We start from the raw sequence: 15,843 nt of genomic DNA on the forward strand, positions 1-15,843 counted from the left end.
ATTCCAAGTCGTATTCCTCCTCTCGATGCTCTCTCCTATTTACTGTTCCTCTTCTGTTTTTGTTAATTCTACTTCTTTTCCTTTTTTATTCCTTTAATAATACAATATTTGTATTATCATTCATTGTATTATTATTATCATTATTTTTATCATACATGTAATCATAAACAAATATCCACAAAGTAGAGGAAATCAAAAGCGCTGTCTACTTCCCTCAGGTTATAAAAATTATATATTGAACAGAGTAATTGAAACCTGGCTGCGGGCGAACGTAGACTTTTCCCCCCAGCTGTTCCTACCACGTTTTTTTCGACTTAGCTGCTATAAATTACTTCCAGTTACCTGATGCTTTTACCTGTCTGTTTTTACCTAGCTGTGCTTATCCCTAGTAGCATTTACCTGTTTTTACCTAGCTGTGTTTATCCCTAGTGTATCTCTGTGTACTCTGAGACACACTAGGGATATATAGCTCTAGATATAGCTCTACACTTTTGCTATATCTTTAGTATCTTTTATGTTGTAGTCATATATATGGTACTTATTGCTTTATTGAACTTTTTTTTGATGAGATACGGTTCTCTTATTTACAAGTCCCATTTTTGCAATATATGGAATCGGTGTTGAGGCAAGCTTCTGAACTCACACATGTGTTGAGAACTTGCCACATGTGTTGAGAACTTGCCACATGTGTTGAGAACTTGCCACATGTGTTGAGAACTTGCCACATGTGTTGAGAACTTGCCACATGTGTTGAGAACTTGCCACATGTGTTGAGAACTTGCCACATGTGTTGAGAACTTGTCACATGTGTTGAGAACTTGCCACATGTGTTGAGAACTTGCCACATGTGTTGAGAACTTGCCACATGTGTTGAGAACTTGCCACATGTGTTGAGAACTTGCCTAGGATGTCCCAAGCAAGTGTTGCAGACTGTTGCCTATGTTTAGTGTTCTCTGAATGACTCCTTGGCCAGGTTCCTGGGGAGCTGTCCTCAGGTCCGTCAACTATGATTCGAATATCCCTCAATCAAGTGGTAATCAAGTGGTAATCAAGTGGTAATCCCTCAATCAAGTGGTAATCAAGTGGTAATCCCTCAATCAAGTGGTAATCAAGTGGTAATCAAGTGGTAATCCCTCAATCAAGTGGTAATCAAGTGGTAATCAAGTGGTAATCCCTCAATCAAGTGGTAATCTTGGCCTGATGTCTAATACAAGCTCATTTTTTATTATTTAAAACTTTGGAATTGCCTCTTTCTTGAGCTTTCCAGCTCCTCTGGTTTCTCTTACACCCTGTCTCATTGTCCTATTTCCGATCGAGGTCGAAACAAATGGGTAGAGTTTCTTTCATCCTGATGCATCTGTTCACCTAGCAGTAAATAGGTACCTGAGACACAGCTGCTACGGGCTGCTTCCTTGGAATGTGTGTTCACACGTGAGCGCGCGCTTGTGTACTCACCTAATTGTACTCACCTAATTGTGCTTGCGGGGGTTGAGCTCTGGCTCTTTGGTCCCGCCTCTCAACCGTCAATCAACTGGTGTACAGATTCCTGAGCCTATTGGGCTCTATCATATCTACATTTGAAACTGTGTATGGAGTCAGCCTCCACCACATCACTTCCTAATGCATTCCATTTACTAACTACTCTGACACTGAAAAAGTTCTTTCTAACGTCTCTGTGGCTCATTTGGGTACTCAGCTTCCACTTGTGTCCCCTTGTTCGCGTCCCACCAGTGTTGAATAGTTCATCCTTGTTTACCCGGTCGATTCCCCTGAGGATTTTGTAGGTTGTGATCATGTCCCCCCTTACTCTTCTGTCTTCCAGTGTCGTGAGGTGCATTTCCCGCAGCCTTTCCTCATAACTCATGCCTCTTAGTTCTGGGACTAGTCTAGTAGCATACCTTTGGACTTTTTCCAGCTTCGTCTTGTGCTTGACAAGGTACGGGCTCCATGCTGGGGCCGCATACTCCAGGATTGGTCTTACATATGTGGTGTACAAGATTCTGAATGATTCCTTACACAGGTTCCTGAACGCCGTTCTGATGTTAGCCAGCCTCGCATATGCCGCAGACGTTATTCTCTTTATGTGGGCTTCAGGAGACAGGTTTGGTGTGATATCAACTCCTAGATCTTTCTCTCTGTCTGTTTCATTAAGTACTTCATCTCCTATTCTGTATCCTGTGCCTGGCCTCCTGTTTCCACTTCCTAGTTTCATTACTTTGCATTTACTCGGGTTGAACTTCAACAGCCATTTGTTGGACCATTCACTCAGTCTATCCAGGTCATCTTGTAGCCTCCTACTATCATCCTCTGTTTCAATCCTCCTCATAATTTTTGCATCGTCGGCAAACATTGAGAGGAACGAATCTATACCCTCTGGGAGATCATTTACATATACCAGAAACAGTATAGGTCCAAGGACTGACCCCTGCGGGACTCCACTTGTGACGTCTCGCCAATCTGAGACCTCACCCCTCACACAGACTCGTTGTCTCCTGTTGCTTAGGTATTCCTCTATCCACCGGAGTACCTTCCCTCTCACTCCAGCCTGCATCTCCAACTTTTGCACTAGCCTCTTGTGTGGCACTGTATCAAAGGCTTTCTGACAATCCAAAAATATGCAGTCTGCCCACCCTTCTCTTTCTTGCCTTATTTTTGTTGCCTGGTCGTAGAAGGATAATTATTTTTGTTGCCTGTGTGTGTGTGTGTGTGTGTGTGTGTGTGTGTGTGTGTGTGTGTGTGTGTGTGTGTGTGTGTGTGTGTGTGTGTGTGTTAGAGAAATATATGTAGTAGGCATATAATAGAGGAAAAATAGATGGATTAGAAAGGCTGGGTCCAAGCTGGCTAATAGCTCAATTCTCCAGGCACAAATAGTAAATACACACACACACACACACACACACACACACACACACACACACACACACACACACACACACACACACACACACACACACCTGATTCATTACGTTACTCGTACCTACTAGACTGAAAACGTCCCGCATGTTGTAATGATAATAAATCCTGCCCCAGGAATCCTGACAGCTCCACTAAGCCCTAACCACGACAAACAAGCTACTAACGACTCCCAACGGCGTCACCGTTAATGACTATGTACCGAGTAGTAGAGCCTAAATTAAGCATGAGGCACCATAACGTAGAAAATTAGAGTAGAGTCGAGGTGGCAGGATAAACCATTTAGAGCCATAGAGCCTCAAAGCTCTAATGAACGACTTAATCAAAATAAAATAAATGAGTATTTTTGATTAGACAGAGTTTTTATTATCCTGTCTACCTACCTTTCTGTCTGTAAACATATAGCTTTACCTTTTCTGTCTACCCACCTGTCTGTAAAATATTTTCGTGTGTGTGTGTTTAATAAGAACACATAACGATATTTCCAGTATTGTACAGAGTCGAGTGACATTGGACGGGAAAGACAGAGAGAGTGAAGGTCAGTGGTGCATGACCTTAATCACGGCTCAACACTCTTCCCTCCTGGTGTACAGCTGGTGGAGGCTGTCAGGCACACGAGTCTTCAGGTGGTGAGCCACAGGTGGTGGCAGCAGGCCTGAGGCAGGACCAGCTGGCAATGTTGCACTTGACCGAGCGGCTGGACAGGTGCAATGTCGCGGGAAGGGATGAAGAGTCTCCGTCCATTGCACACTGTCATTTCTGTCTCGTCTTCCTGGGCTTGGTGGGGGAGGGGGAGGGAGAGAGGGAGGGAGAGAGGGAGGGAGGGGGAGAGAGAGAGAGAGAGAGAGAGAGAGAGAGAGAGAGAGAGAGAGAGAGAGAGAGAGAGAGAGAGAGAGAGAGAGAGAGAGAGAGAGAGAGAGAGAGAGAGAGAGAGAGAGAGAGAGAGAGAGAGAGAGAGAGAGAGAGAGAGAGAGAGAGAGAGAGAGAGAGAGAGAGAGAGACCGTTACTGCAACATATAATTTGGGCTAAAAACAATTAGGAATGCTTTTACGATATCCGACAATGGAAACACCTCGTGCCACACCCGCCTAGTTCAATAGACACACAAAAGAGGGGGGGAAGAGGAAGTTGTCAACTGACAAATAATTGAAGCAAGATAATGACATTGTCAATTCTTGGGATGGAGTGGAAGAACTGCTCTATTACCCTCGTTATCATCCTCTATTTCCTTCTCTACGCCTTCACTACCTTCCTTCGTCTATTCGTCATTTACCTAATTCTATTTTCTCATCTCCCACCTCTTCCCTCTATTCTTTATTTCTCCCTTCTCTCCCCATTCCATCCTACCCACATTCTGTCTATACTTTTCTCAATTTCTTTCATCCCGCTCATTCCCTCCCCACCACCATCTCCCTTCCACCAGACCAGACCATCCTACCCCTCCTACCTATCCCACCCCCACCCCACCGGAACCCCAAACCGTCCCACAACCCTCCCACAGGAACCCAGATCGCCAGTTCACCTCGGTATGAGAATCGTTAACCACCAACCGGCAGCTTAACATTCCTGGGAGGGGGAAGTCTTGGTCTCTTACGAGGTGTTTGAAACCTACCTTTAAAAAAAAGTTCTTCAATCGCCCTCTACAGTTGATTGAGCAACTCTGTGGTTGTGCAACAACTGATCAATAGCCAATTTGTTGTCTTACAGATCTCTAATCCTTCCCACGGAGGACAGAGGGAAATATATGCTTGCTAGTTAGCATTATACGTGAATAGGGACGTCTGTGGTTGAAGCAAATGATACAAATGAATCCGCTGATTGGCGGATTATGGAGACGGATTTATCCATGGTGGTTGAGTTACTTAGGCAGCTGACATGTGTATTGTTGCTGGCTACGGCTGACTTCTCGGGGGCCCCTCCTCGGCGTGTTGCGTGTTCTGTGTAGAGTGTTGCGTGTTGAGTGTTGCGTGTTTTGTGTTGAGTGTTGCGTGTACTGTAGTGAGTGTTGCGTGTTCTGTGTTGAGTGTTGCGCGATGAGTGTTGTGTGTACTGTGTTGAGTGCTCCGTGTTCTGTGTAGAGTGTTGCGTGTTGAGTGTTGCGTGTTCTGTGTTGAGTGTTGCGCGATGAGTGTTGTGTGTACTGTGTTGAGAGCTCCGTGTTCTGTGTTTGAGTGCTTCGTGTTCTGTGTTGAGTGCTTCGTGTTCTGTGTTGAGTGTTGCGTGTTCTGCGTTGAGTGCTCCGTGTTCTGTGTTGAGTGCTCCGTGTTCTGCGTTGAGTGCTCCGTGTTCTGTGTTGAGTGCTCCGTGTTCTGTGTTGAGAGCTCCGTGTTCTGTGTTGAGTGCTCCGTGTTCTGCGTTGAGTGCTCCGTGTTCTGTGTTGAGTGCTCCGTGTTCTGTGTTGAGTGCTCCGTGTTCTGTGTTGAGTGCTCCGTGTTCTGCGTTGAGTGCTACGTGTTCTGTGTTGAGTGCTCCGTGTTCTGTGTTGAGTGCTCCGTGTTCTGCGTTGAGTGCTCCGTGTTCTGCGTTGAGTGCTCCGTGTTCTGCGTTGAGTGCTCCGTGTTCTGTGTTGAGTGCTCCGTGTTCTGTGTTGAGTGCTCCGTGTTCTGCGTTGAGTGCTTCGTGTTCTGTGTTGAGTGCTCCGTGTTCTGTGTTGAGTGCTCCGTGTTCTGCGTTGAGTGCTTCGTGTTCTGTGTTGAGTGCTCCGTGTTCTGTGTTGAGTGCTCCGTGTTCTGTGTTGAGTGCTCCGTGTTCTGCGTTGAGTGCTTCGTGTTCTGTGTTGAGTGCTCCGTGTTCTGTGTTGAGTGCTCCGTGTTCTGTGTTGAGTGCTCCGTGTTCTGCGTTGAGTGCTTCGTGTTCTGTGTTGAGTGCTCCGTGTTCTGTGTTGAGTGCTCCGTGTTCTGCGTTGAGTGCTTCGTGTTCTGTGTTGAGTGCTCCGTGTTCTGTGTTGAGTGCTCCGTGTTCTGCGTTGAGTGCTTCGTGTTCTGTGTTGAGTGCTCCGTGTTCTGCGTTGAGTGCTCCGTGTTCTGTGTTGAGTGCTTCGTGTTCTGTGTTGAGTGCTCCGTGTTCTGCGTTGAGTGCTCCGTGTTCTGTGTTGAGTGCTCCGTGTTCTGCGTTGAGTGCTTCGTGTTCTGTGTTGAGTGCTCCGTGTTCTGCGTTGAGTGCTCCGTGTTCTGTGTTGAGTGCTTCGTGTTCTGTGTTGAGTGCTCCGTGTTCTGTGTTGAGTGCTCCGTGTTCTGTGTTGAGTGCTCCGTGTTCTGTGTTGAGTGCTCCGTGTTCTGCGTTGAGTGCTACGTGTTCTGTGTTGAGTGCTCCGTGTTCTGCGTTGAGTGCTCCGTGTTCTGTGTTGAGTGCTCCGTGTTCTGCGTTGAGTGCTCAGTGTTCTGTGTTGAGTGCTTCGTGTTCTGCGTTGAGTGCTCCGTGTTCTGCGTTGAGTGCTTCGTGTTCTGTGTTGAGTGCTCCGTGTTCTGTGTTGAGTGCTCCGTGTTCTGTGTTGAGTGCTCCGTGTTCTGCGTTGAGTGCTCAGTGTTCTGTGTTGAGTGCTCCGTGTTCTGCGTTGAGTGCTCAGTGTTCTGTGTTGAGTGCTCCGTTGTTTAGTGAACTGTTGTGAGTGTTCTATGTTCCCCGTTACGCGATTAATTTAAAACCAAACAAGGGGGAACTGTGAACACACTCGTCAAACAAGGCCATTAACCCTTACCACCACTTAAGCTCGCGTCAACGTTCGGGTCCAAAGTGCGGAGAAATTATCGTAAAACCGTATCAATATTCACCAATTAATATTCACGCGTAACTAACGCAACCCATTTTGGATTTGTGATCTTGAGGTTATCTTGAGATGATTTCGGGGCTTTTTAGTGTCCCCGCGGCCCGGTCCTCGACCAGGCCTCCACCCCCAGGAAGCAGCCCGTGACAGCTGACTAACACCCAGGTACCTATTTTACTGCTAGGTAACAGGGGCATAGGGTGAAAGAAACTCTGCCTATTGTTTCTCGCCGGCGCCTGGGATCGAACCCGGGACCACAGGATCACAAGTCCAGTGTGTTGTCTGCTCGGCCGACCGGCTCCCACATGCCACACACATATTTTTAATGTGTCTCAGTCCGGCACTAGTTTCTTGAGCTGTGGCTTAGTCGTAAATGTGGTCCATGGGTCAGATTCACGAAGACGTTACGCAAGTACTTACGAACGTCTACATGTTTCTTCGATCTTTGACGGCTTTGGTTACATTTATTAAACGGTTTACTACCATGAAAACTTGCTAATCAACTGTTGTTATTGTTATAAACAGCCTCCTGGTGCTTCGGAGCTCATTAACTGTTTAATAGTTGTAAACAAAGTCGACAAAGATTGAGGAAAGATGGACAAGTTCGTAAGTGCTTGGGTAACTGCTTCGTGAATCTGGCCCCAGGTTTCCAGATGTGGTCTCAGCTGTTGTTTCTATCCCAAATTCTTGCTATTACAGGTCATCTCCCGCAGACCACATGGCCAACCACATGTGCTGAACCGTAGAGTGACGGCCTCGCTTCATGCAGGTCGGCGTTCAATTCCCCGAGACCGTCCAAAAGGTTGGGCACCATTCCTTCCTCTCCCCGTCCCATCCCAAATCCGTATCTTGATCTAGTTCTAAGTGCTATATAGTCGTAATGGCTTGGCGCTTTCTCCTGATAAATCCCCTCCCTCCTTCTCTCCCAAGACCACCTTATTCTCGCACAGTACGAGTGCTCACTGCGCCTGCATTGTATCCACACAGCACCGCTCGTGTGCCAGGTAAGTCCACCACGGGCTCACCATAGCCCGTGCTACTTGGAACTTGTTCCGAGTAGCTGAATCTATAACAACAACAACTGCATTGTCCCAGCCTACAGATTCACAGTCTGGCTCTGAGGGTTCCCTCCATTACCATATCACGCTCCTGATTTCTGATGATACCTCTGATTTACAGAAGGGTCATGAGCGTTTAGTATTCAATATATGGCATATATTTGCACCCCCCCCCCCACCCCCCCCAGCAGCCGACATATCTGCTCGTTCAGTCCCACAACTTCTGAAACCTGAAAGGGAATCCACCGGAACTGCATCACCTTTGATCAAGGGGATTTTCACGGCTTCCTTATTTCAGTAATTTTCTTATAACTTTCAAAGGCATTTGAAGAGCATTTCTTGAGCAAGCACAGATCGGTGCTTCCCCTTTGTGCTCCCTTCAGTGTAACTTAAGAGACATAATAATGTGAATTACCTCTGTCTCGGCTCAAAAGCCACTGTTCGAAAACCGGGTATTTTATTTTTTATCTCATTTGCATTTTGGAACGATTTTTCACTCATTAAAGCGTATGCAGCTCTCGCTCTCTTGCTAATAGGATTAGCAGAATCATCTGTGCAGCCATGATTCATGCTTCCTCCTCCTCCTTCGCTTCCTCTTTACAGCATCTTTCTATTGTTCATCTTCCTCATCTCCGCCCCTCTTCTTGTCCTCAAGTGAACACAACAACGTTCCCGAACATCTGGCACGCGTATTACATCTGCTTGATGGAAGGAACCCACGTGGCGGGGTGGGTTGGTGGCAGGGTGGGTTGGTGGCGGGGTGGGTTAGTGGCGGGGTGGGTTAGTGGCGGGGTGGGTTAGTGGTGGGGTGGGTTTGTGGCGGGGTGGGTTAGTGGCGGGGTGGGTTAGTGGCGGGGTGGGTTAGTGGCGGGGTGGGTTAGTGGCGGGGTGGGTTGGTGGCAGGGTGGTTTGTGGCGGGGTGGGTTAGTGGCGGGTGGGTTAGTGGCGGGTGGGTTTGTGGCCGGGTGGGTTAGTGGCGGGGTGGGTTAGTGGCGGGGTGGGTTAGTGGCGGGTGGGTTTGTGGTGGGGTGGGTTAGTGGTGGGTGGGTTTGTGGTGGGGTGGGTTAATGGCGGGTGGGTTAGTGGCGGGTGGGTTAGTGGCGGGTGGGTTTGTGGCGGAGTGGGTTAGTGGCGGGTGGGTTTGTGGCGGAGTGGGTTAGTGGCGGGTGGGTTAGTGGCGGGGTGGGTTAGTGGCGGGGTGGGTTAGTGGCGGAGTGGGTTAGTGGCGGGGTGGGTTAGTGGCGGGTGGGTTAGTGGCGGGGTGGGTTAGTGGCGGAGTGGGTTAGTGGCGGGGTGGGTTAGTGGCGGGTGGGTTAGTGGCGGGGTGGGTTAGTGGCGGGGTGGGTTAGTGGCAGGATGGGTTTATGTGGAGAATATAACCAAGGATGGATTGAGTGCCTGCAAGTAGCTGAACCTTAAACCTGTAAGAACAAATCCACAAGGGCCGTGACGAAGATTCGAACCTGCGTCCGGGTTATTAAACCTGTAACTCCAGCCGTACTTCAAGAAGTGAAACACCTAAAAAGTCAATAAGGCGGCGCGGTTTTCAGTAACTCACAAGACTGTCAACGGTAATCCGAGTGGGGGAGAATTGAAAACCCATCGTGACTCGCCCGGCTTTCCAATGTAGAGGTTTATGAGATTCTGATTCTACATTCTAGATTAAGCTGAGTGAATGAGAAGAGTGAATAATACTGTTTTGTAATGTTAATTTTATGATAAACCCTTAAACTGCTAAACGATTTAAGAGCCTGATATCATACGCGATATATTAAGTGCGCGATATCATACGTATTGAGCATAGTAAGGGTTCAATAGTGAATGTTTGCATATTTTCTCTCATAGGAATGACACACGAATTTTGGGGGTAGATAATTGTATACTGTAGTGAGGTCAGTTGATGTGTGAGAATATACATATTTGTGTATGTGGACGTTGTATTGCTGTAGAAGCACTAATAATAATAATTTATTTAGGAAGAGTACATACATAGTTGCAGCGTTACAGTACAAACATTGTGTTAGAGTTAAAGATAGATGTAGTACACACAATACCTTAAGGCACTAGTACGCATAGCGTTTCGGGCAAGAGATTCGGGCATAAATAATAACTTATTATATGATGCACAATACTCTGCTACTGCTCATATGGTGTGATGGGTGATGATGATGACACTACAGACAATTACAGCACCATAATATAGTATTCATATAAAATATTTAATGTGTAATTTGAATACAAATATTCAAAAATTGTTTGAAATCAAATCAAATTTTTTTCGTGTGATTGAATGACATTAATGTTCGCTCAGGGCAGCATGATACGATAAAAAATGCCACGCACTGAAATTTTATGAAAAGATCAGTATTTACGAACAGCTCAAAGGCATATGTCCCCCCCCCCCCCCGGTTAGTTCCTAGTATCCATAGACAGAAAACCCTGATAGGTCTACCTAGCCACACTGCTCACCTTCCTCTGCATGCCACCCACAACAGTGAGTTGACTCCAACGTACCTACTTAACTGCCGAGGCATCAGGTAAAAAAGGAAACGTTGCCCAAACACTTCTGTCATATGGCTGAAAGAGACCCGTGCCGGGGACAGCTCTGACCCTTAGGTCACAGGAGCAGATGGCTGTGATTTATGATAACAACGCCATGGTGTTACACCCGTGGGCCACCTAACAGCGGTACGTGTACTGTTGTGATGTTACAGCGTTGTGTAACAAGGCAGTTACGACCACAACACTGAGAGGTCACGTTGTGTGCCTCCTGGCTACTCTCGCTGTTGGTAGTCTACATCTCAAGTGAGGTCAATGAGCGTACTCGCACCTCAACAAGCACACTGAAGTCTGTGTACACCTAGGTCAGTACACCTAGGTCAGTACAGTTACACCAGTATATCTAGTCGAGTACAGCTAGGTGAGTACAGCTAGGTAGGTCCACCTAGGTGAGTACAGCTAGGTGGGTCCACCTAGGTGAGTACAGCTAGGTGGGTCCACCTAGGTGAGTACAGCTAGGTAGTCCACCTAGGTGAGTACAGCTAGGTAGGTCCACCTAGGTGAGTACAGCTAGGTAGGTCCACCTAGGTGAGTACAGCTAGGTAGGTCCACCTAGGTGAGTACAGCTAGGTGGGTCCACCTAGGTGAGTACAGCTAGGTGGGTCCACCTAGGTGAGTACAGCTAGGTGGGTCCACCTAGGTGAGTACAGCTAGGTAGGTCCACCTAGGTGAGTACAGCTAGGTAGGTCCACCTAGGTGAGTACAGCTAGGTAGGTCCACCTAGGTGAGTACAGCTAGGTAGGTCCACCTAGGTGAGTACAGCTAGATAGGTCCACCTAGGTGAGTACAGCTAGGTAGGTCCACCTAGGTGAGTACAGCTAGGTAGGTCCACCTAGGTGAGTACAGCTAGGTAGGTCCACCTAGGTGAGTACAGCTAGGTAGGTCCACCTAGGTGAGTACAGCTAGGTAGGTCCACCTAGGTGAGTACAGCTAGGTGGGTCCACCTAGGTGAGTACAGCTAGGTGGGTCCACCTAGGTGAGTACAGCTAGGTGAGTACAGCTAGGTGGGTCCACCTAGGTGAGTACAGCTAGGTGGGTCCGTCTAGGTGAGTACAGCTAGGTAGTTCCATCTAGGTGAGTACAGCTAGGTGAGTACAGCTAGGTGGGTCCACCTAGGTGAGTACAGCTAGGTAGGTCCACCTAGGTGAGTACAGCTAGGTGGGTCCACCTAGGTGAGTACAGCTAGGTGGGTCCACCTAGGTGAGTACAGCTAGGTAGGTCCACCTAGGTGAGTACAGCTAGGTGGGTCCACCTAGGTGAGTACAGCTAGGTAGGTCCACCTAGGTGAGTACAGCTAGGTGGGTCCGTCTAGGTGAGTACAGCTAGGTGGGTCCACCTAGGTGAGTACAACTAGGTGGGTCCACCTAGGTGAGTACAGCTAGGTGGGTCCGTCTAGGTGAGTACAGCTAGGTTGGTCCACCTAGGTGAGTACAGCTAGGTGGGTCCACCTAGGTGAGTACAGCTAGGTGGGTCCACCTAGGTGAGTACAGCTAGGTGAGTAAAACATAAGCGGCATGATTTAATAAGGTCTCCGGCTGCTCGAATGAGTGATGTGGGAAGAGAAAATGAACACGTGAGAGGAACTCAGAATCTGTGGTGCTCGCCTCGACGTGCTGGCAGAGGGGAGGGTGGGTTGAGCTTCGGCTCTTTGGTCCCGCCTCTCAACTGGTGTCCAGATTCCGGAGCCTATTGAGCCCTATCATGTCTACGCTTGAAACTGCGTGTATGGAGTGTGTTTCCACCACATTACTGACTAATGCATTCCATTTGTTAACTACATTCTAACTACATAACTGAAAACATTCTAACACACACACGCAGCATGTGGTGTGTATGTGCGTACATGTGTGCGCGCGTGTAATTACCTAAGTGTAGTTACAGGGTGAGAACTACGCTCTTGGTGTCCCGTCTTCCCAGTACTCTTTGTCGTTTAACGCTTTGACGTATAATGTGCGTGCGTGTATACGTGTATGTATGTGCATTTACGTGTGCGTGTGTGTGTGTGTGTGTGTGTGTGTGTGTGTGTGTGTGTGTGTGTGTGTATGTGTGTGTGTGTGTGTGTGCGTGTGTGTGTGTACGCATGCACTCCCTAATTATCAAGACAATCGACATGAGAATGGTCCAGGACGGACCGAAACGTCGTCGTCGTCCCTTCATCTTCTAGTATGTGGTCTGGTCAACATACTTTTAGCCACGTTATTGTGACTCATCGCCTGCACCCTCTAATTCCCGCCAACTGGACACAAACAGACCACTATACCTAACAAAGACACACTCTCCCCAGACAAACACTTTCCGAACAGAACTTCAAAACTAAAAAAAACAGATCCCGTTCCCTCCAAAAAAAACTTGATGGCATGAAGCGAGTGTGTAAACACCTACCAGCGTGCCTGAGAAGCGTGAAGTTTGTATATTAGGACCCGTCTCAGAATAGTAATGGGAGTCCTCAGCATCTTAATGGTTGTCTTAGCGTTCTCCTCCGTCTCGTAACATGATGGATAGCCCTTGGGGGAGGAGCGAAATATCTCCTTTCAGGGAAAAACCAGTGTTTTGATAGCGAAGCATTTCGTGCCAGAGTGTGTGGTAATGGTGTGTGAGTGGTTGTGTGTGAGTGGTTGTTTGTGTATGTGTACGTGTGTGTGTGTAGGTGTGTGTGTGTGTGTGTGTGTGTGTGTGTGTGTGTGTGTGTGTGTGTGTGTGTGTGTGTGTGTGTGTGTGTGTGTGTGTGTGTGTGTGTGTGTGTGTATGTGTGTGTGTGTGTGTGTGTGTGTGTGTGTGTGTGTGTGTGTGTGTGTGTGTATGTGTGTGTGTGTGTGTGTGTGTGTGTGTGTGTGTGTGTGTGTGTGTGTGTGTGATGAGGTGGTGGTGCTGATTGATTAATTGATGAAGAGTTAAGTCACGCAAGAAGTGGGCTCGGGCATGATAAATGGTACTTTTTTGGGGGGAGTGAATATGATCTATGTTCGTGAAAGGATATACTGACTCTCTCTCTGAAGAAGCACACAACTCTTTATCAAGAATAGGTATAACTGAATGGATATTTAAGCATAACTATGCTAAGATATCCTCTACTACGGGGGAGTGAGGTCTAACTCTCCATGCCCCGCCTAACAGCCTTGATGTACCTGTTCCGTCACAATTTAACTAATCTGTCCTTCGCATTTTGTTGAATCTGGACATGAAGGTGACGAGAGAGGTGGCTTCCACAACTTCTCTTAGAACATTCCACTTGCTGACCTCTCCTTATATTTCTTAGACTCATTTGCGTTTCCAGCTTCCACCAATGGAATCTTGTTCTGCTTTCTACCAATTTAAAGAAGCTGTTCTTGCCCAAATTGTTCAATCCCCTCGGGAATCTTGTATGTCGTGATCATATCTCCTCTGTTCTTATCTCCTCTAGCGCTGAAGGGAATGGGTTAGCTGAGGATGTACTCTGGGGGGGTGGGCTGGGGTGGGGGAAGGGTGTGGGGGGGGCCGAGGATATATAATGAAGGGCGGGCTGGTGTGGGGGAAGGGTGAGGGGGACCGAGGATGTATAATGAAGGGTGGGCTGGTGTGGGGGAAGGGTGTGGGGGGGGCCGAGGATATATAATGAAGGGTGGGCTGAGGTGGGGGAAGGGTGTGGGGGGCCGAGGATATATAATGAAGGGTGGGCTGGGGTGGGGAGCAACAAGGGAGGAGGAGACAGATGAGCAAGAGTGTGTGCTTGAAAACCCAAGGAGGAGCCCGCAGCAAGTAATAATGTTGGTTATGCGTCATTAGTGGTGGAGTGTGGTGGGGCGGGAGTGTGGTGGGGAGGGAGTGTGGTGGTGGGGAGAGTGGTGGGGCGGGAGTGTGGTGGGGAGGGAGAGTGGTGGTGGGGAGAGTGGTGGGGCGGGAGTGTGGTGGGGAGGGAGAGTGGTGGTGGGGAGAGTGGTGGGGAGGGAGTGTGGTGGGGAGGGAGAGTGGTGGTGGGGAGAGTGGTGGGGCGGGAGAGTGGTGGTGGGGAGAGTGGTGGGGAGGGAGAGGGGTGGGGAGGGAGAGTGATGGGGCGGGAGTGTGGTGGGGCGGGAGAGTGGTGGGGAGGGAGAGTGGTGGTGGGGAGAGTGGTGGGGCGGGAGAGTGGTGGTGGGGAGAGTGGTGGGGAGGGAGACGGGTGGGGAGGGAGAGTGATGGGGCGGGAGTGTGGTGGGGCGGGAGAGTGGTGGGGAGGGAGAGTGGTGGGGCGGTGTGTGGGACGGGGGTGGGACGGGTGAGGGGGGGGGGAGGGGGTGGGAAAGGAAGGAGAGTGGCGGGAATGAAGAGTGGTGGGAAGGGAGAGTGGGGGTGGTGCAACTCGTCCTCCTAATAGAACGTCGCATTTTGACGTATATAAACTACCTGAGGCCAAAAATTGTCGTACTAGAAAATGATAGACGGATCGCGAAATTGACATACTGCCCCCGTTTTCTGTTTTGAGACCTCTGTCAGGTTAGGATAAGGGTACATTAGTAAGACAGTTTCTTGACGTCGGGAAACCTTAGGGAGGACCGGGCCTGGGTGGAGATGAGGAAAAGAGGTGAAAAGCGCCTTCGTATCTGAGAATATAAGCGCCAGGTTTAGGTCTATGTACCATTACGGGGCTATTCACGCCCGTGCCACCTCTTGGTTTGCTTAATCTTCATCAATCTATGTGCCACCCCCCGTCTGGCCCTATGTACTTTGTGCGTTATTTGAGCGCTTAACGCTCCAGTTCTTCCTCGTATCTGACCCTACAGCTTGAGGATGGAGGTGGCTTCTATTACCTCTCCAATCTCAGTGTATTCCTCGCCAGCGACCACTGCGCTCTTGCGCTCGACTACACACTTGAATTGCTCGAGGCCAGGCATGGGAAAACTACAGAACAATATATACACACTACAGAGAGCCTGACATGAATACCAATATCGGTATATATATATATATATATATCTATCTATATATATATATATATATATATATATATATATATATATATATATATATATATATATATATATATATATGGGGGAATATCGGTTAAGTGAACTGTCGGAACAATGCCTTTCCCACCGCCAACCTGTTGTTGACAGTCATGCTTGTCTCTTCCGCCCGTTTGTTGACACATACAATGATCTACACCCGTCCCAACCCATTGTGTGTGTGTGGTGTGGGGAAAAAAAGTAGTTAGTAAACAGTTGATTGACAGTTGAGAGGCGGGCCGAAAGAGCAAAGCTCAACCCCCGCAAACACAACTAGGTGAATATTGAGGTCCTAACCCATGGCAACACCCTGGGGGACCTAAACCATGGCAACAGTTACGAATTTTAAGCCACTGACCACGTCAAAGATTAAGTCATAGGGTGACGTTGCCATTGACCACGTCATTGGCAACGTCACGTCATTGAAAGAGCATTGATAGACACAGCAACCCTGAGCAAGTGGCCGGTGGCTGCGTGCTGGCGTCGGCACGTCTGGCCGCCTCGGTGTCCGGAGGAAGACTGGTTAACATTTCCCAGCCAGCAGACACTGACACATTCCTGAATGTTTAATTAAATTGGCGCGTTACTACA

General features: G+C 48.4%; 1 protein-coding gene across 1 annotated transcript in view; it reads right to left on the reverse strand.

Annotated features, from left to right (window-relative positions):
• Positions 1-68: 68 nt before the first annotated feature.
• The window catches only part of LOC138363225 (trichohyalin-like), a 28,613-nt gene continuing 12,838 nt past the window's right edge, over positions 69-15,843 (reverse strand). Inside the window, exons 4-5 of the mRNA XM_069322229.1 lie at positions 5,056-6,252; positions 69-91 (exon numbers count right to left, since the gene is read on the reverse strand). Of these exons, the coding sequence (XP_069178330.1) occupies positions 69-91; positions 5,056-6,252 (1,220 nt within the window). The remainder of the gene's footprint in view (positions 92-5,055; positions 6,253-15,843) is intronic.

The sequence above is a fragment of the Procambarus clarkii genome, chromosome 10, assembly GCF_040958095.1.
Source record: "Procambarus clarkii isolate CNS0578487 chromosome 10, FALCON_Pclarkii_2.0, whole genome shotgun sequence".
Classification (NCBI taxonomy): domain Eukaryota; kingdom Metazoa; phylum Arthropoda; class Malacostraca; order Decapoda; family Cambaridae; genus Procambarus; species Procambarus clarkii.